The sequence below is a fragment of the Indicator indicator genome, chromosome 19 (genome assembly GCF_027791375.1).
Source record: "Indicator indicator isolate 239-I01 chromosome 19, UM_Iind_1.1, whole genome shotgun sequence".
Lineage (NCBI taxonomy): Eukaryota > Metazoa > Chordata > Aves > Piciformes > Indicatoridae > Indicator > Indicator indicator.
Genome location: NC_072028.1, coordinates 10,026,871 through 10,051,270, shown reverse-complemented (window position 1 = coordinate 10,051,270; position 24,400 = coordinate 10,026,871). Strand labels below are relative to the sequence as shown.

At 47.7% G+C, this 24,400-nt stretch overlaps 1 protein-coding gene across 1 annotated transcript in view; it reads right to left on the bottom strand.

Annotated features, from left to right (window-relative positions):
• The window catches only part of SPG7 (SPG7 matrix AAA peptidase subunit, paraplegin), a 36,674-nt gene extending 16,915 nt beyond the window's left edge, over positions 1–19,759 (bottom strand). The window contains exons 1-9 of the mRNA XM_054389532.1: positions 19,660–19,759; positions 18,193–18,327; positions 16,921–17,010; positions 11,845–12,092; positions 10,516–10,655; positions 7,239–7,341; positions 5,240–5,365; positions 4,750–4,912; positions 3,874–4,047 (exon numbers count right to left, since the gene is read on the bottom strand). Of these exons, the coding sequence (XP_054245507.1) occupies positions 3,874–4,047; positions 4,750–4,912; positions 5,240–5,365; positions 7,239–7,341; positions 10,516–10,655; positions 11,845–12,092; positions 16,921–17,010; positions 18,193–18,327; positions 19,660–19,759 (1,279 nt within the window). The remainder of the gene's footprint in view (positions 1–3,873; positions 4,048–4,749; positions 4,913–5,239; positions 5,366–7,238; positions 7,342–10,515; positions 10,656–11,844; positions 12,093–16,920; positions 17,011–18,192; positions 18,328–19,659) is intronic.
• Between the last annotated feature and the right edge of the window lie 4,641 nt (positions 19,760–24,400).

The following is a 24,400-nucleotide window of genomic DNA, read 5'->3' as shown; positions in this document are numbered from 1 at the left end:
GTAGAACTATTAACCTCCTAAAAAACCTTATTAATTATCATCCTGGAAACTATTTTGCCATGATGCACACAGCACTGAAGTGTTTGCTTAGGTAACAGGCTCAGTTAGATAACAACACCTCAGGAATGTGTGCCAAGATGTCTGTTGATGGGGACAAGCCAACACTAAGTCCACGTTCCTTCTACTACCTGACACTCCTTGCCAGCTGTCTCCCATTTGACAATGCAGACTCCTTGGGCTATTTTTTTTTAGTGTGTGTTTGATAAAGCACTCAGCAAAATGAGGACCTTAGTACATGATCTGCAGGAGACAAGAATAAATAGAGACAATATTAGACTAAAAATAAACCCTGCAGCACATGGCAACCAAGGGACTGTCAAAGTATCTGCTGAGGAGAGTATTTACCTTCTAAACTCACTTTCCAGTCGAGTTCATAGTAACAGAACTGTTCAGGTTGGAAAAGACCTTTGAGGTCATCCAGTCCAACTCTTAATGAAGCACTGTCAAGTCACCACTAAATCATGTGCCTCAGCTGGGGTTCTTCCAGGGATGGGGACTCCACCACTGCCCTGAGCAGTCTGGGCAAGGCCCTGACAACCCTCAAGGTGAAGAAATTGTTCCTCGTGTCTAACCTAAACCTTCCCTGGCATGACTTGAGGCCATTTCCTCATCCTATTTTGCTTGGTCCTTAGGAGAAGAGACCAACCCCCACCTGACTCCAACCTCCTTTCATGGAGTTGTAGAGAGCCAGGAGGGCTCCCCTCAGCCTCCTTTTCTCCAGGCTCAACAACCCCAGTTCCCTCAGCTGCTCCTCACAAGATTTGTGCTCTAGACCTCTCACCAGCTTCATTGTCCTTCTCTGGACCTGCTGCAGCACCTCATGTCCTTCTTGGGGTGAGGGACCAAGCACTCAAGGTATGGCCTTATCTGAGCACAGTCACTGCCCTGTTCCTGCTGGCCATACTATTGCTGACCCAAGCCAGAATGCTGTTGGCCTTCTTGGCCACCTGGGCACATGCTGGCTCATCTTCAGCCACTGTCAACAAACACCCCCAGGTCTTCTTCCCCAAGCCTGGAGCATTCATGGGGTTGTTGTGACCCAAGTGCAGGAAGCAGCACTTGGTCTTTTTGAACCTCACCCTTTTGGAGTCAGCCCACTGATCCAGCCCAGCCAGGTCCCAGAGTTGTATCCTAACTTCTGAATTGAGACTCAAAGAAAATTAGACATTTTTTAGTATAGAGACATGGATTGTACTGACCACATACCCCTGAACAGACCCATGGGCCTCCAGTTAATTCAGTGTTAAGCTGCTGTCAGCTCACCCTACTATCATCAGGAAAAAACAACCCAGTCACACCAGGAGTGCTGTTCTGTGTTCCTACTGCCTGTCCTGTTAGGGACACCTATTACAGACAGAGTTGTGAACAGTTATATTCACCCTGGTTGTGTTTATGTGCTTGGCCAAGTTGCCTCCCTTAGTACCTGTGCAAAGTCCCAAGGAACTGCAGACACCTATTTAAGCTGATTTCTGCTGCCTGTGCAGCGTTCTGTGTTCCAAGCACCTCCCTCTGATAACTAGATTTCTGTCTGGTTGATAAGGATCTACTTAAAGCTCAGTCCTTCCCTGCAGAGATCCAAAATCAGAGATCGTCTTGTGTGTAGGGTAGAGAAACATCTACCCTTTGCTGAAAGCATTTTTACAAGCCCCAGCTTCTCTCCTTCAACAGGCTGACTCCAGAGCAATCCCCAGAATCACAGAATAATACGGGTTGGAAAGAATTTCTGGAGATCATCTGGTCCACCCCTGCCGACAGAGCAGGTTGCCCAGGAAGGCAGCCTTGCTGCTGAGCCATAGGACAGGTTCTATTTCAGCCCCATTTGGCTGCAAACATTCATTTAAAAAGTAGTTTTGCCTCCTTTAACAATGCTTGAAGAAAGAGGAATGCTTTCAGTGCAGGGCTGCTTTGAATTTGTCACATGAAGAGTGTGATGAGACAGCAAGTGTCACAGTCAGTCAAGGGAAAAGGTGGCTCTGGCCCACAAACAGCAGTGACAAACACTCCCTGATGGGCAGGTGCTTAGTTATTCCCTACCCAGCTCAGTAATAAGATTCAGCAACAGAATTATCACAAGCTGGGGCAGTGCTGCAGGCTCTGAGAGTTATGATTATTCTTTTTGGCATTCTTTGTGTGTGAAACTGTCTAAGGAAAGGACCAATTACAGCTAGACACCATCCAGAAGTATGGCATCAAAGCAGGATTTGTTAGCAAAGCTGCTCTCTCAGAGATCCTGCAGTCAGGCAGATAACATGAGAGGAAGTCAAAGGAGGAGAGAGTTGATCTATTACATTGCTTAAGCCCCTCTGGGACAACTCAACTTTAAACCTTAACAGGCTTTAAACCACTACCTGTCTTAGATGGAATACAGCAAGTATCCAACAACATTTAATGGCCTGGACCTAGATGTTACCCTCTACAGACAACACTGCCCTTGCCAACAATTAATTTTCCTCTGCTTCCCTAGTACTGTAAATAACTTCTCCAATTGCCAGGGGGACAACACATTCCTGAAGTGAAGCCATTTGCTAGAGTAAGAGTCTTTGGGGTTGCTGCCCTCTGCCAGCTGTGATCTCAAATGCACATTTGCTGTTAATTTTATCAGCAGGTGGATGTTCACATGGACGTGACACTATGCTCTCTTCTGACTAAGGGTCTTCTGCACAATCACAAACCAGTTGGCTTCAGGGTTTTTGACATTTGCTAGATTTAAGCCAAACCCTTAAAAGCTGATACAAACAGCTAGAGTTCAAACTGGTCATCTCCACAACTTCACCAGAGCTTCATCTTCAGCTCAATGACTTTCTCAGGTACCAACACAAAAACCCAGCACAGTGCCTGTTGGAAAGGACCTCTGGAGATCACCTAGTCCAACCCCCCTGCTAAAGCAGGGTCACCCACAGCAGGTTGCCCAGGACCACAATGTGCAGGTGTGTTTGGAATCTCTTCAGAGGAGACTCCACAACCGCTTCGGGCAGCCTGCTCCACGGCTCCAGCACCCTCACAGCAAAGCAGCTCTGGAACAGTCCTGCATAATTAAGGGACAGATGAAGAGAGATATGCTACAGTATCTTCAGAGACAGGGACTAAAGACAGAGCACATAGCTCAGGCTGGTCCTTGAGGGGATCCCTAATGGTTCTGCAGGAAAAACCTGGGTCAGCATGAAACAAGTACTGGGCACACAACCTCCACAAATGCTGTGCTGAACAGCAGCTGGTGCTGCTTTTTGTCTGTACAGTGCAACAGCTGGTGAGGAGGAATAAAAACAGAGAAAGGACCCACTTCAAGTGACCTCTGAAACCAGAGCAAGGCCAGCCAAGGTCTCACTGGTGTCCACATTGGAAAAACCCTGACTCAAAGGGCCACAGATCCTCCACTATACAGCAGTCCAAAACACAGTTGTTATCTGTCATACAGATGGTCTGTTAGCAAGGACATGACCAAGCTGCTGTTCTGGGCTTAGTGCTGAAGAGGCTGTGCAGTTCAAGCCAGCCTCAACCCAGGGAAGAAGGGAATGAGATGTGCGTCAGCACAGTGATCATTACCTCAGCAAGAAGAGAATGCTAAAGAAGCCTGGCAAAGGGCAAGAACGAGCTGCCCAGGGAGGTGGTGGGGTCGGTGTCCCTGGAGGTGTTTAAGAAAAGACTGGATGAGGCACTTAGTGCCATGGTCTAGTGGATGAATTCGGGTTGGGTGATCGGTTGGACTTGATCTTGGAGGGCTCTTCCAACCTGGCTGATTCTGTGAAGGTGTACAGGCCAACAGCTTGGATCCGATAAGGGCCCAACTGCTGAGAGGCAGAGAGAAATACTGACCATCCATCTCCACCAGCAGCTGGTTGAGGGTCTGCTCCTCCTCGGCGTTGGCAAAGCCAGAGACGTTGGTGGAGCGCTTCTTGCCCACGGCATCGATCTCGTCGATGTAGACGATGCAGGGCGCGCGAGCCTGCGCCTCTCTGAACAGGCTGCGGACGCGGGCGGCCCCCAGACCTACGGAGCAAGGGAAGAAACAAACCTCACAGCTACAGTTGCTAGAGAATGGCATTACTGCCCCCCAGTCGGGCACCTGATGCTGGGCAAACCCTCAGTGTGTGACAGTTCCTCTCCCAACGCTCCCAGCACAAAGAAATAGGCACACAACTTGTGTTTAGCCTTTAGACACCCCTCCTCCTGCAGCTGCTCTCCTCCCAGCTCCCAACACGAACTTCTCTTCCTTCCACGGGTCAGAAGCAGAAATACTCAGCATTTTCCTGCACACTGACCCTTGCTGGGTCTCAAGAGATCCAGGAGGAAAGAAAAAAGAAGGAAGATGGAAATCCCAAGGCACAAAGAGGCCATCCTTTCCCCAGCAGCAGGGAGCAGCAGAAAATCCATTGGCACTCTCAGGAAGGAAGTCTCAGTTAATGGCTCTAATAATAGGTACAGGGAAGTTGGAGATAATGCTTTCAGGTGAAGAATCACGGCTGCATGCTGTCAGAAAGTAGCAACTAGCAATTCAGAGGCAATGCACTTCAGATACTACATAATTAAGTGCTCTCTAACACTGAAAACCTTCTATTTCCAGTAGAAGTACCCAATTTATCCTTCCCATGCAGACAGGCTAAACCTCTGCTTTACAACAGGCTCAGCCAGCACCCTCCAACTTCACCACAGACCAAGCAAGCTCCAAAGCCTTCCTCCTCAGCAGCTTACCTCCTATCACTTCCACAAACTCAGATCCTGCCATGGCCAAAAAGGGCACTTGGGCTTCTGTAGCCACAGCCTTCGCCAGCAATGTCTTTCCACAGCCTGGTGGTCCAAGTAACAAGGCACCCTTGGGCACTTTGGCCCCAAGCTGAAGGTAGCGTTCAGGGTTCTGCAAGGACAACACAGCTCTGTCAGAGCCACAGCTTGCATAAAGCATCTCCAGAAGCAAATGGCCTCCCTGAGCTTGCCCATACTGCTTTTGGCCTGAGGATTTCCCATTCTGAGCTGCTGCTAATGGCAGCAGCTATAGCAGCATTCCTGTTGTGGGACTGGAAATAGATTGAGTCATGCTGGCCACAGCATAAAAAGCTGTCAGCTTATTTACACAGCTCTGTATCAGAAAGGATGATCAGAAGAACATACCCTCCCTCCCCAGGTCAGCCAGCTGTCCCAGGAGACAGGCAGCAAGCACTTCTTTTGTTCTACTTCTACATACCTTTAAATAGTCCACAAATTCTTTGACTTCCATTTTTGCCTCATGCATTCCTGCTACATCCTTGAAGCCAATCCCTTTTCCAGATTTCCCATCCACAATGGTGAAACGAGCCATTTTCAGCTGGTTCTGTGGGAGAGAGCACAAGCAGTGAAGGTAAGATCTGACTCTGGACAAGGCAACAGTCTGGAAAGGCTGTTGAACGTACTTTGGGGGATGGTGCAGCACAGGTACGAGCTGCCCCTCACAACTAACTCTAACACGGCCACCACCACTTTGGTGTTTCACTAACTTTTGCTTTGGAAACACTTCCCAGCCAGATTATTGACTCAAACTTTACTTATCCACATTGGGAAGAGAGAATAAACCTGCAGACCTAGCTTCAACACAATCCACCTCAAACTCCACTTAGACCAGAGCAGGACTACTTGTTCACAATGTGCAGAATTCCACCCCCCACCCCCTTTTATTAGGGATTTTCTCCCCATTTTCTAAACAATGTGATCCTCAATACACATGGGATAGCTCTAGTTTTGAGGAATACCTCTTGCCAGTGGTAAGTAACGACCAATATCATCTTGTAAATGCATATAAACAGACATTGTCTGCTGCTGGGTTCTTCCGCAACAACCCAGGACAGAACCATAGGTTCTCAAATTCACCAGACACCAGATTTCAGTCTTCTGGTGTGTGCTAAACCACAGTGACAGTCAAAACAAGAATTTAAATGCCCTACTTGTAGCTGCTTATCGTGTTCTACTGAAAACAGCTACTAAGAAATTGCCTTCTTTTTGAGAAGAGAGTTTATGGCTTCTCAGGCCTGAGAAACAGCAGCTTCTCCAAGTGAAGAGTTAAACAGGCAGAGCCTAGCTGTCCCCACTTAGGCAAAGACAGAAGCTTGTCCTCAAGGCCCTCATTACTCACCACTTTAATATACTCTCCTCTGAACAGCTGCATCCCTTTGTGTAAAGAGAATCCCAAAGCCAGAAGAGAACTGCAGAGAAGACTGACTGGGAAATCTAACAAGGGACTGAATTCACCCTGTTTGCATCCCAAAATCCCTGCGGTCAAGGGCAGTCACCCCAGGCTGATTTCTACACTTCCATCAGCTGATCCAGGCAAGGCTGGGAGAGGGGAGGAGATTTGACTGATGTTGCAAGCGAGGCATGTGGCTTCAGCAGGACAGGCCAACACATAATGAAATCCAGAATCAGACCATATTTTATAAATTGAGAACTCGTTCTGCAGAAAGCAGCAGTTCCTGGCTGTATGGGAGGCATATTGGCAGCACCCAACAAAAAACACCATCTGCAGCTGCAACACATTAACAGGCTTTGAAAACAGCCCAGCAAACTGGCCAGCAGCTTCTCCCAGCTCAGCCCTTCCTGCCACCGGGGAGAGAGGAGGCCTTGGCTGCACACCAAGACAGCAAAAAATGCAAGATGGTAAAGAGTCTAAAGCACAAGTCTTGTGAGAAGCAGCTGAGGGAACTGGGGTTGTTCAGCCTGGAGAAAAGGAAGGTGAAGGGAGACCTTCTGGCTATCAATAACTCCCTGAAAGGAGGTTGGAACCAGGTGGGGGTCAGTCTTCTTCCATGGAACATGCGACAGGATGAGAAGAAATTGCTTCAAGTCATGCTAGGGGACGTTCAGGTTGGACACAAGGAATAGTTTCTTCCCTGAAATGCAAGTCATTAAGCCCTGGAACAGTATGCCCACAGAGGTGGTGGAATCCCCATCCCTGGAGGGGCCACAGAGATGTGGTGCTGAGGGACATGAGTTAGTGGTGACCTGGCAGTGCTGGGTTAACAGTTGGTCTTGATGATCTTGGAAGTCTCTTTCAACCAAAACAATTCTACAACTCTATGTGTTAAAGACTGGAGAGTCCTTGGCAGTGGCTAATTGTCATGCTGCCTTGCTGAGCAAAGGAGCAGAGATAAGGCCAGCAGAAGACAAGACTACCCAGCAGGCTGCAAAACAACATCAAGATCCAGGATACTCACAAAAGCATTGAATCCTCCTGCCCGGCCGGCAACTCTAATGAGGCGGAAGATGCTCCACAACATGGACACGGCCACAAGTGTCACGATCAGGGAAAAGACATCACTAGGACAAAAGCAAGACAGGGACAAACTAAAGTGTCTGGCCACAACTTGGTAAATATTACTCAAGCTAGCGGTGCAGGGTTAACAGTAGGACTTCATCTGAAAGGGTTTTCCCAACCTAAACAGTTCTGTGATAATTCTTTTCAATATTTTAAAGGTCCTGACATTTAGGCTATGAACGCAGCAGAAGCGGACATGACTAAGAAAATGAACCTTTACAGGGTTTTTACATATATATATATATAAAAGCCACCCCTCCCCCCCCCCCAACAATTACATAACCTAAAAAAGTTAAACAGAGGACACTGGCAAACACTGCTTACAGCTGTGGAAGAAATTCGACCTCCCCTCCCCCTTCAGAGACATTTCTACTTCTAAAACAAGAAGGACCTTCAGGCAGTCAAATCACCCCCAGAGCACAGCCTGGTGGGGCTGGCAGTACTTCCAAAGGGAGCTCACTGTACAAGACTGTGTCCAGCAACACTAGGGAGATTCCAACACCCCTAATTCTGGCAGAAATCCCAGTGTGGGTCTCCTGTTAAAACGCTGCTCTTAGTCTGGTTGGCTTTCCCTGGTCAAGTCCCCCAGAAAACCCTTCACGTCAGCAGGAAGTGCTACAGCAACCAACGTCAATTTGCAGATCCTTTGCAATACCAACAGCTTTAAGAGGCAGATGAGGAGCAGAGATGACACCACAGGGCTAACAGAGTTACAAGACAAATTCACTGAGGACAAATACCCTGTGAGCTCTAACCACAGGATGCTTTCAATAGGAGGAAAATGATCATATGTGAGATGAAAGGCTGAGATTTGTGTGACTCTCTTGCGCTTCACGTGCCTGCGAAGTCATCTGGTCTCACCACACTTCTGTGTCTTATCTTTAAATTAAGAATGTGTGTTCCAGCTCTCACAGAGGGATGATTTACTGAAGCAAAGGGGACCAGCATGTGCTATGTACCCAGCTGCATTTGCTCTTTCTTGGTGAGAGATTCCCAGCAGCACTGGAAACAGTCACCTTCAGATTGTCTGCTATGTAAACAGGATTAATTCTGAAACGCTTTTTAAATGTCCATGTCTCAGAATAAACTAAATCCAAGTTGCAAGTGCACCTCAGGTTCAAACTCCAGCATGAGAGTCATTCATCAAGCATCCTGAGAGACTTCAAGCCCTACAATATCTCCTAATAATCTCTCTTCAGGGGCAGGGGAAGCAGCCTGTGTTGGTTTAATCTACTCTTCCTGTTACACACAGATTTGGAAAAGTTGGCGAGTTCTGAGGTTCAACTGAAGGTCTCATATTGCATGATCAGTTAAAGGTATCTTCATACAAATCACATATTGAAGACATGCAAATGTTGTTCAGAGGACACCTCACTAGATAAAAATCCATTCCAGGCATCCATACACATACAAACATGACATTTGCTTTACATTTCATTCAGCATGGGTAGTACATGGATCTGCTGGAGCTGGGCAGAGGAGGCCACAAACATGTGAGGGCTGGAACACCTCTGCTGTGAGGACAGGCTGACAGCTGTTTAGCCTGGATAAAACTTCAGGGAGATCTTCTTGGGGCCTTTCAGGACTTAAAAGGGGCTGATCAGAAAGCTGAGGACAGACCTTTTAGCAGAGCCTGTTGTGACAGGACAAGGGGTGATGGGTTTGAACTAAAAGAGTGAGATTTATACTGGATAAAAGGGAGAAATTTTTATATTTGGGGTGGTGAGACTCTGGCCCAGGATGCCCAGAGAGGTGGGAGATGCCCCATCTCTGGAGCCATTCCAGGTCAGGTTGTTTACGGCTCTGAACAACCTGCTCTAGCTGCAGATGTCCCTGCTGACTGCAGCAGGGTTGGAGTAGATGAGGTTTAAAGGTCCCTCCCAACCCAAACCAGTCTGTGATTCTCTGCTATTGCTGCCTGGGAGCTACTAAAAGCAGATGATGGGCTCTGCATGGTGCACAAGGAGGTAACCAGGACATCTTGGCTGGATGGACAGCAGCATGACACTATCTGTTGGTGGACTTGTTCAACAGCCCAGTGAGTGAGCTCCACAGGTCAGTTCTGTAAGTTGGACCCCATAAATCCTGTCCTTAACAGAAGGGCAAATACCCACCTCAGCAGCAGTGACCACAAGCCACCAGCACAGATGAAAGCACAGAATAAAGTCCAGCCAATGCTCTACAACCCTTGGTCAGATCTTCCCTCCTCTCACTCACTACAGTTTATTTCAGAATTTGAGGTTTTAAAGCCAGAGCTCTTGGTTCCACGTAACAGAAGAGGGCTGTAAGTTTAGCAAAAGTACTCCTCACACTAAGATTTTTGTGCACCAGCATCAAAGCTGCTCTGCTCAGTATGTGGCTTGCAGCTGGAGCAAGCACCAGTGTGGGCTCCCCTCTGATCTGCAGCTATTGGATAAGCAGGCCAAACCCAGGTGTTTATTTTTACAGCCTGAACCACCACCACAGGCCTTCCTCCAGGCATTTCAACAGGGGAAGGCTCATTGCACCCCCAGCACTCTCCACAGAGCAGGCTTTAACACTGCTTGTTGAGTCACGATTTCTACCACACGCAGTAATTGCTTAGAAGGACTTTCAGGCTTTCTGAAAGTGACCTGAAACATTCTGCTCTGCTGGATGCTGCAGTTCCAGACATCTCAGGACCCTCACTTTTGAAACATTAAGGTACATCTAGACCATGCTTATTTCTGAAAGGCACAGGGTAAGTGCTCCAAAACTGAGGCCACTTCTTTGTTCTATATTGATTAGCTGAAAGTGACTTTCCTGTCCAAGTGACAGATGTTCACTTGGGGAGACTTTATCTCTCCCTCCAACTCCCTGAAAGGAGTTTGGAACCAGGTGGAGGTCAGTCTCTGCTTCCAAATAACAATAGGACAAGAGGAAGCTGCCTCAAGGTATGCCAGGGGAGGATTAGGTTGGACATGAGGAACAATTTCTTCCTTGAAAGAGTAGTTAAGCCCTGGACCAGACTGCTCAGGGCAGTGGTAGAGTCTCCACTCATGGAGAGGTTTCAAAACAGTGGAGATGTGGTGCTCAGGGACATGGTTTAGTGGCAACCTGGCAGTGCTGGGTTAACAGTTGGACTTGATGATCCTAAAGGTCTCTTCTAACCAAAATGGTTCTATGATTCTAAGAGTAAGCACAAAACTGTATCATACTTTCCATAAAAGCCAGGATGCTTGTAGGAAACAGGGATTCTCTCTCTCTCATCAATATTCAGCTCGTCCTCCGCAGCTCTCAGCTTCTCTTCAAACTTGTCAATGTTTGCCACCCTCATTGTGTACAACAGGGTGACATTCTGGGGACAGGAAATCAAAAGCAGCACATAAGTATTGCAGGATAAGGACAGAGCAAAGAGCAGAAGCACACAACATGGGCAATTCAGATAAAAGTTAACCTGATGTTACAGCCTTTGATGCTGCACTGCTGAACTCAGGAGCAGATAACTGACACCAGGGCTCCAAAGAACTTAGGGACAGCTCTGAGCCTAAAAGCCAAGAACCAAGTCTCAGCTCTCCAGAAACAAGGAGATGAAACTTTCCATGGCAGCTGAAGGATGGAGTTTGTTTTATAAACCTAGTTTTACTGACACTGTGGGCTCAGACAACATTTTGTACTATATATGGAAAACTACATCATGGGAAGGAGGTGACTTATCCTTCCTTGTTTCTGTATCCATCAGAAATTAACTTCATCCAGCAGTCTGCAAACGGATGATAAATCACTGAACAAAATGGAATGTATACAAGAAGAGGATTTTAATGTCTCAACCCAGTTTGCAATGATTATTAGTGGCAGCACCTGGAAGAAAGCACATGATGAAACTTTGCTGTGTTTCCATTTTGGAAGATTTAGGAAGGAAGTCTGACAGAGCTTGAGAGACAACTCAAAATTAAAACCCAAACAGGAGAACACTTTTGAAAGAAGATCTAGTAATAAGAGTTTACAACCTTCTGGACACCTTCTTATACATCAGACTGAGCTGGTAGAAAAAACTACAGAATTTCCCCAGCTTTTTAGACACAATACAAGATGTTCTTCCAGGTCATTGTTATCATTACCACTGAAACAAAAAGTCTAACTTTCCAGGTTGATGTGAGCACCAGAAGTTCCCTAAACTTCAAATACAAAAAAAAAAAAAAAAAAAATCACAAGGAGCAAGTTTACCAGCTAGAGTTTTACTTGGATGTTAGAAACAAGTCCTTTACCATGAGGGTGGTGGAATACTGGAACAGGTTGCGCAAGGAGGCAGCTCAGGCCTCATCCCTGGAGATACTCAAGGTGAGGCTTGACAGGGCTCTGGGCAACCTGATCTAGTTGAGGATGCTCCTGCTTACTGCAGAGAGGGTTGGACTAGATGACCTTTAGAGGTCCTTTCCAACCCAGACCATTCTGTGATTCTATGAATATATACATATACTCATCAATTCAATTCTCTCCCCCAGTATAAACTTGGATCAGTCATTCCAATGTAGAAAGCCACTCACAACTTGTCCATGAGGACTTCCTCCAGGGTGCAGATAAATTTCCACAATATCACTCTCGGGCACCACTTCGATTCTCTGAACCTCCCCCTTTGCCAGCATCTCGTTCAGGAAGTAGTTCCAAGAAATGTTGGTCCCTTCTCTGTTCTCACCAACCATGAAGCGAAACATCAGCATTATGCAAGTGATGATGAGCAGTGCCCGCAAGCGTTCCAGATGCATCTGATTCTCCCTTCTGCGTTTCTCTTCCTCTTTAGAAAAAAACATGGAATTAAAAAAAAAGATATGAGCACACGGAGAAGGCACAATTAAATGGCAAAGACTAACATGATGGTAGCTTTTGGGGGCTTATTTTGTTGCATGTTTGGTTTCTCCTGAAGGACCAGACTCATGGAGAAGGCACAATTAAATGGCAAAGACTAACATGATGGTAGCTTTTGGGGGCTTATTTTGTTGCATGTTTGGTTTCTCCTGAAGGACCAGACTCAGCAGCAGTACGTAACTTGCACTGCACAGGCAGTTTTCTGGCTTGGCTCACAAAGGAGGTTATGTGACTTGTCCAATCACCAAGGTTATGCAACTGAGTCAATGTTTTGGACCGTGTGACTTTCCCAGACCTTTCTGGCTTCTTGATGGTCAGACCACTGAGCCTCAGCTGTACACGTGCAACAGCATGAGGTCAGAAGCCTGGTTATGAAAGCACAAGGATCTAAACTTAATAGTTGCCCACAAGGAGACACATTCTGCACCCTCTTAGCCAGCAGAACTCTGATTGCAGCTATATTCAGCCGGTCCCCAGTGCCCCTAAAGCCAGGTAGTGAGGCACTGTGTACTCATGATGGAGGATAATCACTTTTCCTTTAACTGTTAACTTCATTCAGTGGAGGAATTGAAACATGGGTGACCTAAGAAAGCCTCTCACTTCCATAAGTTATGGATTGTGTACAAAAGCAGACACCAATGCCAGACAGTCTGAAGAGCTCCTATGAGCAGTTCCTGTTCTAAGGTAGTCTAATCCTGGTCCAGGAGACTTCAGATGATGACTCCACTACAACCATTACAATCCCATTCAATGTTATTCTGTTCCAAAATGAGAGACTATCTTTCTTGTCTGGCCTAACACAGATATAGGCCAAACAAAACCAAAGTTGCTAAAACTCAACTTCATGAATGATTATCATAGAATCAGACTGGTTTGGGTTGTAAGGGATCTTTAAAACTCATTTAGTCCAACCCCTGTGCAGTCAGCAGGGACATCTGCAACTAGAGCAGGTTGCTCAGAGCCCCAAACAACCTGACCTGAAATGGTTCCAGGGATGGGGCATCTCCCACCTCTCTGGGTAACATGGGCCAGTGTCACAATACTCAGTGTCAACAAATTTCTCCCTTCTATCCACTCTGAATCTCCCTCTTTTAGTTGAAACACATCACCCCTTGGCCTGTCACAACAGGCCCTGCTCAAAATGTTTTGTCCTCCTCTTTCTTATCAGCCCCTTTAAGTACTGAAAGGCCACAGCAATGCTTCCACACCACTGTTGCTAATACATCCACTGGAAAGTATTAAGAAGCAAGTAAAACCAGTCATAGTGCCATTGGTAAATCCCACAGCGCAGTGTTATAAGAGATAATTGCATCCTGGTGAGTTCCTGGTCTGCTGGCCCAAGAGCAGCAATGCTTCTCCTACCCAAGAAAACACCAGCAGTTGCAATGACTCTGAATCAGCAGAGGAGATGTGAGGTACAGCTTCCCTGTGCTTATGAATCACCGCAATGCAATCCGTGTCTGAACAAAACCCAACTGACTCTCCCCCAAGCTACACAACTAACCTGATGTTTAACTTGTCTACACTAAGGATTGGTATCAAGGAGGGAGTCCCATGCTAGATGTGCTTTCTTCCACCTTTACTGCACTAGTGACATAGTGAGGTGATGACAGAAGAGAAAGGGGTGGGTTACTTCAAGCATTTGCCACCAAACTTTTTTCAGACTCTTCACCTCCCTCCTTCGAGGATGTCAGAGCCTTGGTGCTGGCTGCCCACAGACATCATGCAGTCACCTTCTCTAGAGAGATGCCAAACCTGCCTGGACACTGGGATCCTGGGCAACCTGCTGTAGGTGCCCCTGCTTCACCAGAGTAGCTGGGCTGGACGACCTCCAGAGGTCCCTTCCAGACCTCCCCATACTGGGATTCAGGGATTTGTGCTACAGAAACAAGTTTACAGTTCTGTGGTCTGCAGAGGACTGCCACAGCACAGATCAGTGTCATGACAGCAGGTGTGTGAGCTCTCAAGATGTCCATAAACTTCTCCTCCTCTTCCCAGTCAGATGTGGGTGTTCCTGTTATGTAATTTAGCCCTTGTTCTGGATATACAATTTCCCATCCACATGGCATATATAAATACTGATCTACACCTAGAAATCAATGAATCCTGCAGCCCTGGCCTGCCAGTGCCTTTGCCTGCTGCAGCCCAGACCTGATTTAGCTGCAAATTCCCAACGAACGTTCTGACACTTGCATTTATCACCAGCCACCAATTAGACCCTACACACACTGCAACCAAACCTAGGGACAAACACATGACCCAGCCAGCTGCTAAAAAAAGGACTCTGTCCTTCAGATCTGCAGCATCATTTTTCACTTGTTTCCCAGCTCTGCTCCACATTTAACAGGAAAAGCTTGCTCCTAAATAGAAACAAAGCAGCTTCTCAGATAAGGTCAGCATTTCAAAGAGCAGTGACAAGCCCAGACACTGAGCCCAGACCAGACACTTTGTTCAGCAATGCCAGCTCCTCGCTTCTGTGTTATCTGCTAGATCCAGCTTCGTCAGAACAAAGTAATATATCCTAAAACTGCAGGATGACCTCCACTATGGTTTTAAATTAAAAAAAATTAAAATATAGCACAATAGAGGTCTTATTGTGGGCAATATCCTGAAAAGCTGGGTAAATTCTAAATAAAAAGATACTATAGAGAAGAGAAACTACTCTAGAAAAGTAAGCAACAACAGCAAAAATGTCCATCTACCACTATGTAAGTTCTGGGGAGATGTCAGAGTTGCCTACAGCACTTTTTTTGTATTAGATTTCAATGTGAGGATGAATACAATGTTCTAGAGCACATAACTCAGGGTGATCATGGGGTAAAAGCTGGCCACTGCATATCCTGACACAAATTCTCCAGTTTCTAGAACTGGAAAAATTCCAGTTTCTAGAATTAAATTGTCTGGGACAGTTAACCTACAGCTGAGCAACTGCAGGAAAAGTCACTGTTTCTAGAAAGCCAGAAGGCAACACAAAGATTTTCTCTACTCTGCATTTAAGAACATTTCTAACCTTAGGCCTTCACAGCACAACATCCATATTGCACCATAAGCCAACCCCCAACATTCAGTAAATGAGAACCAGTCCCTGGATGTGACACTTGCAAGCAACAGCTGTGGGAACACTTCCAGCTTTTCAGTCTCAAAAAGCCTCCATGAAGCAATGATTTGCCATTAACCCCACATCTGAACTCTCCGATTAAACTCTCGCAAGAGCTGCAGTGACAGTTTGAAGAGTTCTCTTTAATAATTACTGCAGAGAGAAGGATTCTCCTGGGGACACAGGGCAGCGTTCCACCTCCCAAAGCCAAGCTATCCATTAATCAGGGGAGAAGAGAGGCCACTGAATGCAGTATGTTACTGCTTACTGATTTTAACAGCTACAGCACTTCTGAGGCACTGTGCTCAGTCACCCTGTGTGGTCTTGCAAACACCAAGGGCACCAACCCCTAAGCTGTGACCCCCTCAATGAAGACTCTGTGATACCTGCACTCACATCCTACTGCAGACCTCAACCCAGTTGAAAGGATCCAACAGGTAGAGCAATCATAGACAGTGCACTTGGAAAAAGACCCTTGATCAAGTCCAACCATTAAGTAACTCTACCAAGGCTGGTCCCTTGGCACCACATCTCTGCCTCTTTACAAAACCTCCAGGGATGGGCATTCAACCACCTCACTGGGGAGCCTGTCCCAGGGTTTGAGAACCCTTTCAGTGAAGAAGTTTCTTCTAATGTCCAACCTGGAGCAACTTGAGGCCATTTCCTCTCATCCTGTCAGCTTGATCCCTGGGAGAAGAGACAAATGCCCACCTAGCTTCAACCTCCTTCCAGGGAGTTGTAGAGAGCCAGAAGGTGTCACCTCAGCCTCCTTTGCTCCAGGATGAACAACTCCAGTTCACAACTGCTCCTCACAAGACTTGTGCTCTAGACTCTTCACCAGCTTCCTTATTCTTCTCTGGACCCACTCCAGCACTTCAATGTCCTTGAAGCAAGAGGCCTACAATTCAATCCAGTACTCAAGGTGTGGCCTCACCAGTGCTGAGTCCAAGGGAATGATCCCTGTCCTGGTCCTGCTGGCCACACTATTGCTGATCCAAGACCAAATGCTGTTGGCCTTTTTGGCCACCTGGGCACATGCTGGCTCATCTTCAGCCACTGTTGACCAACTTCCCAGGTCCTCATGTTAATGAAAGTCCCATACAGTGGAATGCCCACAGCTCAGGCAGTACAGGAAGTGCAAACACCAGCATCTAGGACAAGTGATTCAAAAAGCCCAAGAATTCTGAGCAAGTGCCATTAGTAACTCAGCTAAGAATACAATCTGTTTTTATTGTTGAGCTCTGTAAATCACTAGAAGATGCATCCAGCGTGAAGGCAAATGAAGTAAAAAAATAGGATCCAGCTTAAAGAACTGAATTTAGTTACAAAATCAAACTAAACTATTTAAGTTTGTTAAGACAAAATGACCTACAAGAAAACCTCCAAATCAAAATTCAGTTCCTCTTTGTAAAGCAGCAAAACTATGACAAAGAAGTTATTTGCTCAAGATGCAAAGTGGCACAGAAAGAAAATCACTTTCATGATTTGTTTTAAATCTAAGCCAAACCCCCCCTGAAAACATCTCAGCCACAGACGAGTTACAGGTAGAGGTTTACAGTGCCTAGAGACAGCATTAAGGTGGCTCTTCCATGCTCCCCCCACCACTTATCCCTCACACACACACACAGAGTTCATTTCATTAAGTCTTTTTGGCACTTACCCTCATCCTCCTGTGGAGATTTCTTTTTGAACCCTCCATTCTTCTGGTTACTCCTCTGAGAGCTTGAAGTAGTAAAATAGTGTGTGCTACCTGCAGGCAAGCAGAGAAGTAGTTACTATCAGAAGACCTCAAGAGATGAGAGAAGTGGGTTGAGGATGATTATGTGGGCTCCTAATCCAGGCAGGCTCACAGCTCCATTTGTGTGCCAGGGAAATGGGGCAGCCTCAGCAGAGGGAGCAATGGGAAGGACATGCTCCTTGCTTCCTTACATAATGTAGGCATTTTGACAAGTCAACCAAAACACAGCGTTGTTCAGGGATCATTTTAATGTGGCCAAGAAAATAACCTGGAGAAACATCCTCAGTGTGGAAATATGCACATTTCCCAGGGTATAAACCCACAGCTAACACTGGCATGGGCAGTTAAGGACATTCACACTAGGAACTGGAAATGCCAAGAAAGCAAAGCTACAAAGAGTCCAATTCACAACTGCTGCTACCAAACAATAAGTAAAAGCTTTTCCAACCAGGAAAATGCAAAAAGGTCTCACTTGATTTGAGGACAGCAGCTTCCACTTCTCATGGTCTTTCAGAAAGGCTCCAAAAAGAAGAGAGAGCCCCAGAAACTGTTCTTTTTTTTATCCCCTGCTAGCTCTAACAGAGGATTCACTGCCATTTCAAGGATTATACATATATTTTTATTTTGACTTAAAAAGCTAAGGGTAAAGCAGCCAAAGCTCACCTAGCAGGAAGAGCTGTAACCAGTTTTGTTCACATCTCAAAGGCACCAGTAAACTTGTTTGCCCAGTCTGAAGAGAGTAGTGAAAAGAATAATTGGTTTTGGTTTACTCTTTGGTGCTTTTGCTCTAGGAAGTCAGGTAACATTTTCTAACATAGCCTTTCACTGGTTCCAGTGCTTTCAGCAAGGTCAAGATGATTTCTGACAAAGGTGAATGACATTTGCGTCTTGAGTTTTGCTAAGCAGGCAGAGAAAGGTTCTCTGCTTTGAAGCCTGCATTTTTAAAAGTAGCTTCCAGAGCTAATGACTCAAGTGCTTGCTTGATCATGCTGAAGCTCCTTGTGGAAAGGTGCAGCTGTTCATCCCTGTCACCAAACAAAAACCTAGAACCTCTGCAGAATGCACACAGCTCCCAAAGCCAACATCAGCAAAGCTTTGTTTAAGTTTCAGGAATGCAGGTAGGAAAGTTAAGTATTTGAACTAAGTAAGGCCTTTCCCTTTCCTAACCATGCCCATTTGCCCTTTGGGACTCACCTAAAAGATGCCAAAGCCTGACTGGATCTTGAATTATGTGTTGTTTCGCTAGGACCCCACCAACACCTTGATGTGTGGGGGAAAGCCTTTGTGACAGAAGGGTCTGAGGAAGAGGAAAGAGGAAAAAAATTACAACTATTGGAAAAGTACAGTGGCTGCCTAACCTTTTTTTGTATGTTATGAGACTAACATTTCTAAACATGAAAATATTGTGGGTAAGTTGCAGGACCAGCAGCTGGGAGACCTCAGTATTATTCCTGGTTGTGCTGCAGACTTGCCAGGAAACTGCAGAAGCTGTTTAGAACCCCGTGTAAAGAAAGCAAATTATTAAAAAGAGTCAATTTTTGAATAATATTTTCTGCCTGTATCTCTGTTTATAATTATAAAGTTAATCTGGGAGTTGATATTTACATTTAAAGGCAACTTCACAACATTTGAACTAACATTTACTAATATACCAAACACAAGTCTTGCCCCTTCTCTGATTTGCAATTCCTGTCTCACCACTCTGCTCTACTGCAGAGGCACAAATTTCTGTGCAGCAAAGGAGACAGAGTCACTGGCAAAGCTGAAATCCCTCACCTTTTTCTCCCCAGGTTTGCTGGGCAGCAATACAACTGCTTGTGCTCACCTGAGAGCATAACCACTTAGTACTGATATTTTCTAGAACAGAACAGTTTTTGAGCAGTTTAAACTGACCACAGAAAAAGTGATTCACAAAGCAGCCCCACAATTGATCTCCCCCCACTGCCTACTTGGACCGTCAGTAGTTCTTCACTGCTATGAATGTGACTATGAAACAGTTACGATCATGTCAGAGGCCTCATTTAAACAAGATCTTAGGGCTTCTGCATTAATTAAGGGAGAGATTTGCAATAGCAGCAGCACTTCAAGGTGGGGAAAACAGATCTGTGGTGCCCATCGATGCTGCAGGTACATGTATCATAAGAGATGCAAAGAGCCAGCACAAAATAAAGTGAGAAAAAAACCTTTAATAAACACTTTCTTGTTTATGACAGCCTAAACGTTCTTTTCACACGATATTTTACGCCAGGTTTCTGCTATAACACATTGAGACAATGGACCTTGGGGTCGGTCTAACCCGAGAAAAACTCCAAGGAAAGCCTTGTCGCAAAGAGCCCGTTTCACCACAGAGTTGAGGGCTGATCCAGTTTCCCCCGTTTTTCCTCTGGTGCAGCCGGCCCTGTGCGCAGGGGCACCAGGCCGAGCCGGGCTCCCCCGAGAGCACATCGTTCTCCGCGCCGGTCAACGGCCAGGACCGTCGCTGCGGAGACCAGGCAAGGAACTCCATGAAACAGCAACACAGAGGGCCCGAATGCCGGCACGCCGCAGGGCCTCTCCGCCCGCTGCACGGGGGAGGCGAGGTCCCGCCCCGAGGCCGGCCCACTCCGCTTCGCCGCCATCCCGTTACCTGCAGGCCGCGTCCCCCGTTGAGGGGCCCACCACCGGGCCGCGGGCGAGCCCGGGCCCAGGCCGATGCGGGTGACGGGGAAGGCCGCCGCCAGCAGCTGCAGCGGCCCCGAAGCAGCAGCAGCAGCAGCGCCATGACCCGCCCGCCGCCTCGCTCCGCCTGGAGACTTCTGAGGAGAGGGAGCGGCTGCTAGCAGGCACCGAAGAGCCGCAGAGGAAAAGGCCGCGTCGGCAGGCCGCCGCGCCGGGAGCCGGAGGCCTCAGCGGGGACGGAAGTGCTCGGTGAAGAGCGAGCGGCCATCTTGGAAAGGGGCCGGGAGCGGGCGCACTGCCAAGCCTCAAGATGGCGGAGACCACACGCAGCGATGGGGCGGAGCCTATGAGAGCTCCTTGACCCCACCCCGCGCAAGGGCTGCTGGGCGGGCCCGTGCCGTTACTGCGGCAACGGGAATCCCGACCTCGGGAGGCCGCTGGCCCTGCTCCTGCGCTCCGGCCAAGCCCTACTCCCTGGGCCCCCGCACTCCGGCCCCGCCCAAGGCCCGCCCAGCCGAGGTCCCCGCGGCCCGGCCTCGGCCAAGCACGTCCCTCGGCTTTTGGCCTAGATGTCTGCTCTGGCCTTGGCCGGGGCCCACAAAGTGCTGCCCGGCCAGTCCCACCAAGGCAGGCTGTGGTGCGCCGACGAGACCCAGCCCCAGCCCGAGGCCTGCCTGGCCAGGTCCCCACGAGAAGACAGTTCCCACCACCCAGATAGGCCCTGCGTTGCAGGCAGATCCCCCAGCCCAGCTTCATCCAAATTTAGGCAGAGGGAGGACAAATAACTGTCAGGAGCAAGCAGGTTCCTGGAGGCACAGAAGGGAGGCTGCAGGCACCCACCATCAGCGTGGAAGTTTGCCTGGCAAAGAAACCTGGCAATAGGGTTCAAAGGCTGGTGGAGTGTGCAACTAGCCCCACTCTGGGACTTTTATCACACTTAATGTCAGGACCCACATAATCCTGACAGCTGGGAAAGGAAGAAAGAACCTCTTCACTCTTAGATTCAACAGGAAAGAGCATCTCCCTCCCTTTGCAGCTGTTGCTGAGGAAGACTCTGCTTCTGACAGCTCAAGGTATGAACTAGCTCTGCTAGAAAACAGCATTTAGCATCTGCAGCCAAGCATGATGAGTTAACAAGCACACTCAGAAGGAAAATGAGTGAACAAATATCTGTACATTTATGTTTGCTCTTTGTCAGACAGGTTAGCTGGCTCATATGCTCCATCTTCTGTGAAAAAGCCATTACAGTGTGCTTGACAGCTCACAGCAGCCAAGCTAGAGCATGACTGACAAGTTTGCATTTGAAGGTGTTCTGTTGGTGCATGTGTGTGGTTCTAACAGTAGTAGAACTCCCCCCCCCCCCCCCAATCATTAGACCAGAGTGCCAATGTTAGGAGTGGTATCTATGTACAGATATCACAAAGGTCATTGTATTCTCAGTTCTTGATCGTAGAACTTGTGTAATCTTGCAAGTGGGTGGGCTCGATTTGTTTGGGGCAGGAAAACATTTTGGAGCTCACATCACCTCCCTCCTCCCACAGCTATATCCTTGCTTCACTGAAATAAATCTTCTGTTTGCCAGGCCTGCAGGTCTGATCTCTTCTGCTTGTTTCATTTGATATGCCTTTAAGAAGTCACATTTATTTCTTTCTGGTCTCCTGTCCTCCTGACCAGGAGGGTTTCTGCAGCTCTTTCTCCCTCCCTCCTGTACATGTTTCTCCCCTCAGGTGGCTCTGGGACAACCTTTAGCTATCATTGTTGTTCTCCCAACTCACCTGTCCTAAAGTATCTTGGGTATTCTTGAGTGGGAGGTTGCAGGGCTACATAAAATAATAATAAATCATTATTTCCCTTCCCAGCAGGTCTGAATTAGCATCCTCTTTCTAGAAGAGTCTCTTAGGATTTTAATTGTCATCTGCCCCCTGGGACGTGTCTAAGTAAACCTTCTGCTAGCAAGGTCTATTAGCATGTTAATGTCCTCCTCTCTCCTGGAAGTCTCTTTGTATCACTGACTCAATTGTCAAACAGCTTAATTTACAGACACAAAATTAAACTGGTTGCAATTAATCCATACTGGCTGGTCATAGCTTGCAGTGTTGCAGCAGGGATGTGACAGTGGCAGGAATTCCACTCTGCAGATCCCACCTGGCACGGGTGGACAGGCCACGCTGCTCACACTGCTGGCTGCGTGGGCTCTTCTGTCCTGCTCACTGTCTGTGAAGAGAAGGAATCTCTGTCCCTTGCCCTGGCCAAGACTGGAGGCTGCCAAACGAAGGCTGGCCCATTTGAGGTTTGCAAGGAGCCTAGGCAGACACAGAGCCAGAGGTGAGATGGGTGCTGCAGAGCTGCAGTGGCTCTAAGTGACTCAGCTGGGGAAAGACAGCAGAGAAATTGATGAAGCAGGGCCTGTGGATGAGGTGTTGGGTTCTGCACTTGGGTCACAACAACCCCAAGAACGCTCCAGGCTTGGGGAAAAGGACCTGGGGCTGAAGATGAGCCACTGTGTACCCAGGTGGCCAAGAAGGCCACCAGCATCCTGGCTTGGATCATCAGTAGTGACGCCAGCAGGACCAGAGCAGTGACTCTACCCCTGTAGTCGGCAGTGGTGAGGCCACACCTTGACTGCTGGGTCCAGTTTTGGGCCTCTTGCTCCAAGAAGGACATTGAGGTGCTGGAGCAGGTCCAGAGAAGTGCAACAAAGCTGGTGAAGGGTCTAGAGCACACGTCTTATGAGGAGCAGCTGAAGAACTGGGCCTGTTGAGCATGGAGAAAAGGAGGCTGAGGGGAGACCTGGCTCTCTGAAAGGAGGTTGGACCCAGAAGGGGGTTGTTCTTTTCTCCCAAGGAACAAGTGATAGGACAAGAGGAAATGGCCTCAAATTGCACCAAGAGAGGCTGGATATTAGGAACAATTTCTGCCCCTTGAGGGTTGTCAAGGCCTGGCCCAGACTGCCCAGGGCAGTGGTGGAGTCTCCATCCCTGGAGGGGTTTTAAAGCCATGGAGATGTGGTGCTGAGGAACATGTTTCAGTGGTGACCAGGCAGTGCTGGGTTAATGCCTGGATTGGATGATCTTAAAGGACTCTTCCAGCCTAAACGATTCTATGAATCTGTTGCCACTCAGCTGAGTCTGGATGCACTCTGGTTGCAACAAGCAGTCTCCCAGGTCTGTAGAGCAGCTGGGCTCTCACTGTCCCAGCCTCAATGCCACAAAACCCCACTGAGCTATGAGGCCTGGTCAGTTGGACACACCACAGAGCGGGAGCTGACATGATTCCTATTCCTCCTTTTACATCATGCCTCAAAGACAACCAGATGATGAAGCACCAGGAAGAAGAGCTGGGGGTTCTCGCTGGTGCCAACAACGCCAGGTGACAGCAGAAAGGAGAGTCAGGAGGTTCTCTGCAGCCAGCAACTGCCATGGCCATGCTGCCACCATGGCGTGGGCGGCTCGGCAAGCACCGTCCTCTGTGTGTGTGTGAGAGATGACCTTGTGAGAGGTGGCTTCAGTTGCTGCCCTTGGACTGGCAATATGCTCCTCTGGGAGTAAGCCAATATTCTGAGAAGACAGATACAACCTGATCCAGGCTTGGCCTTGCTGGGATGTGCTCCAGCCATGACATCACTCAGTAATACCGCGGGTATTTACTACTGGGGGAAGGTGCTAGATTGGAGTCTGAAATCCTGGGTTTATCTCCTGAGCAGGTTAGGAGCAGAAAGCAGCATTACAGCCCCATCTTGTATTCTTCAGGCCAAGAGAAATCAATTTCCACATCCCTCAGGTCTGCTGTATTTAAGAACCTGCATCTCCTGTTTCTGTGTTCCCTGTAAGATGGTCTTGCCCCCACCTTGCTCTCATAGAATCACAGAATCGTTTTGCTTGGAAAAGACCTTTAAGGCCACCAAGTCCAGCCATTCTCTAACTCTACCAAGTTTGGGGCTAAACCATGTCCCACAGCACCACATCTCTGTCTCTTTTAAACACCTCTAGCAGTGGGGATTCAACCACCTCCCTAGGAGCCTGTTCCAGTGTTTGAGAACTCTTTCATTGAAGAAGTTTCTTCTAATGTGCAACCTAAACCTTCCCTGGTGCAATTTGAAGCCTTTTCCTTTCATCCTATCACTTGCTACTAGGGAGAAAAGACAATCCCTACTTTACTCCAACCTTCTTGCCCTACTGAGTCTCAGGAAGATTCCTTGCAGGTACCATCAGCTCCCCCCGCTTGGCTCAGACTCATTTCAACACAGCCCTTAGCAAATGGAGCGAATGGATACCTGGAATCAGGTGGCCCCCTTGCCATCCACAGACTGACATCAATAATGAATTAAAGGATTCAGTTCAGTTGCAGCTGAGAGAAGGTGAATTCAGATGTTTATTTAAGAGCTGGGAAATGGCTCTGTTACCCAGCAGGCAGTGTAAGGCAGGACAAAAACACACAGCCTGGTGCTGGCTGGGAGACTGCAGCACGTTCCAGCACCCTTCAACACTGTGCATCAATGTCACATACCAGATGGTTTATTTTAGATGACTTCTGTGCAGATGACAAGTCAAGGTCAAGGAAGAGTTGCTCCCCTTCTGCACAGCAAGGCCAAGTACCCAGGAAAGCCTCAGGCTCAGGAACAAAAGATGTGCTGAAAACTACTCAGATCTGTCCCTTAAGCACAGTGAAACTCCTCACCAGGGAAAGATCTGTTCAGCCTTGTTACATGAGCCACTCCAAATCCATCACATATTGTGCCCTCAGC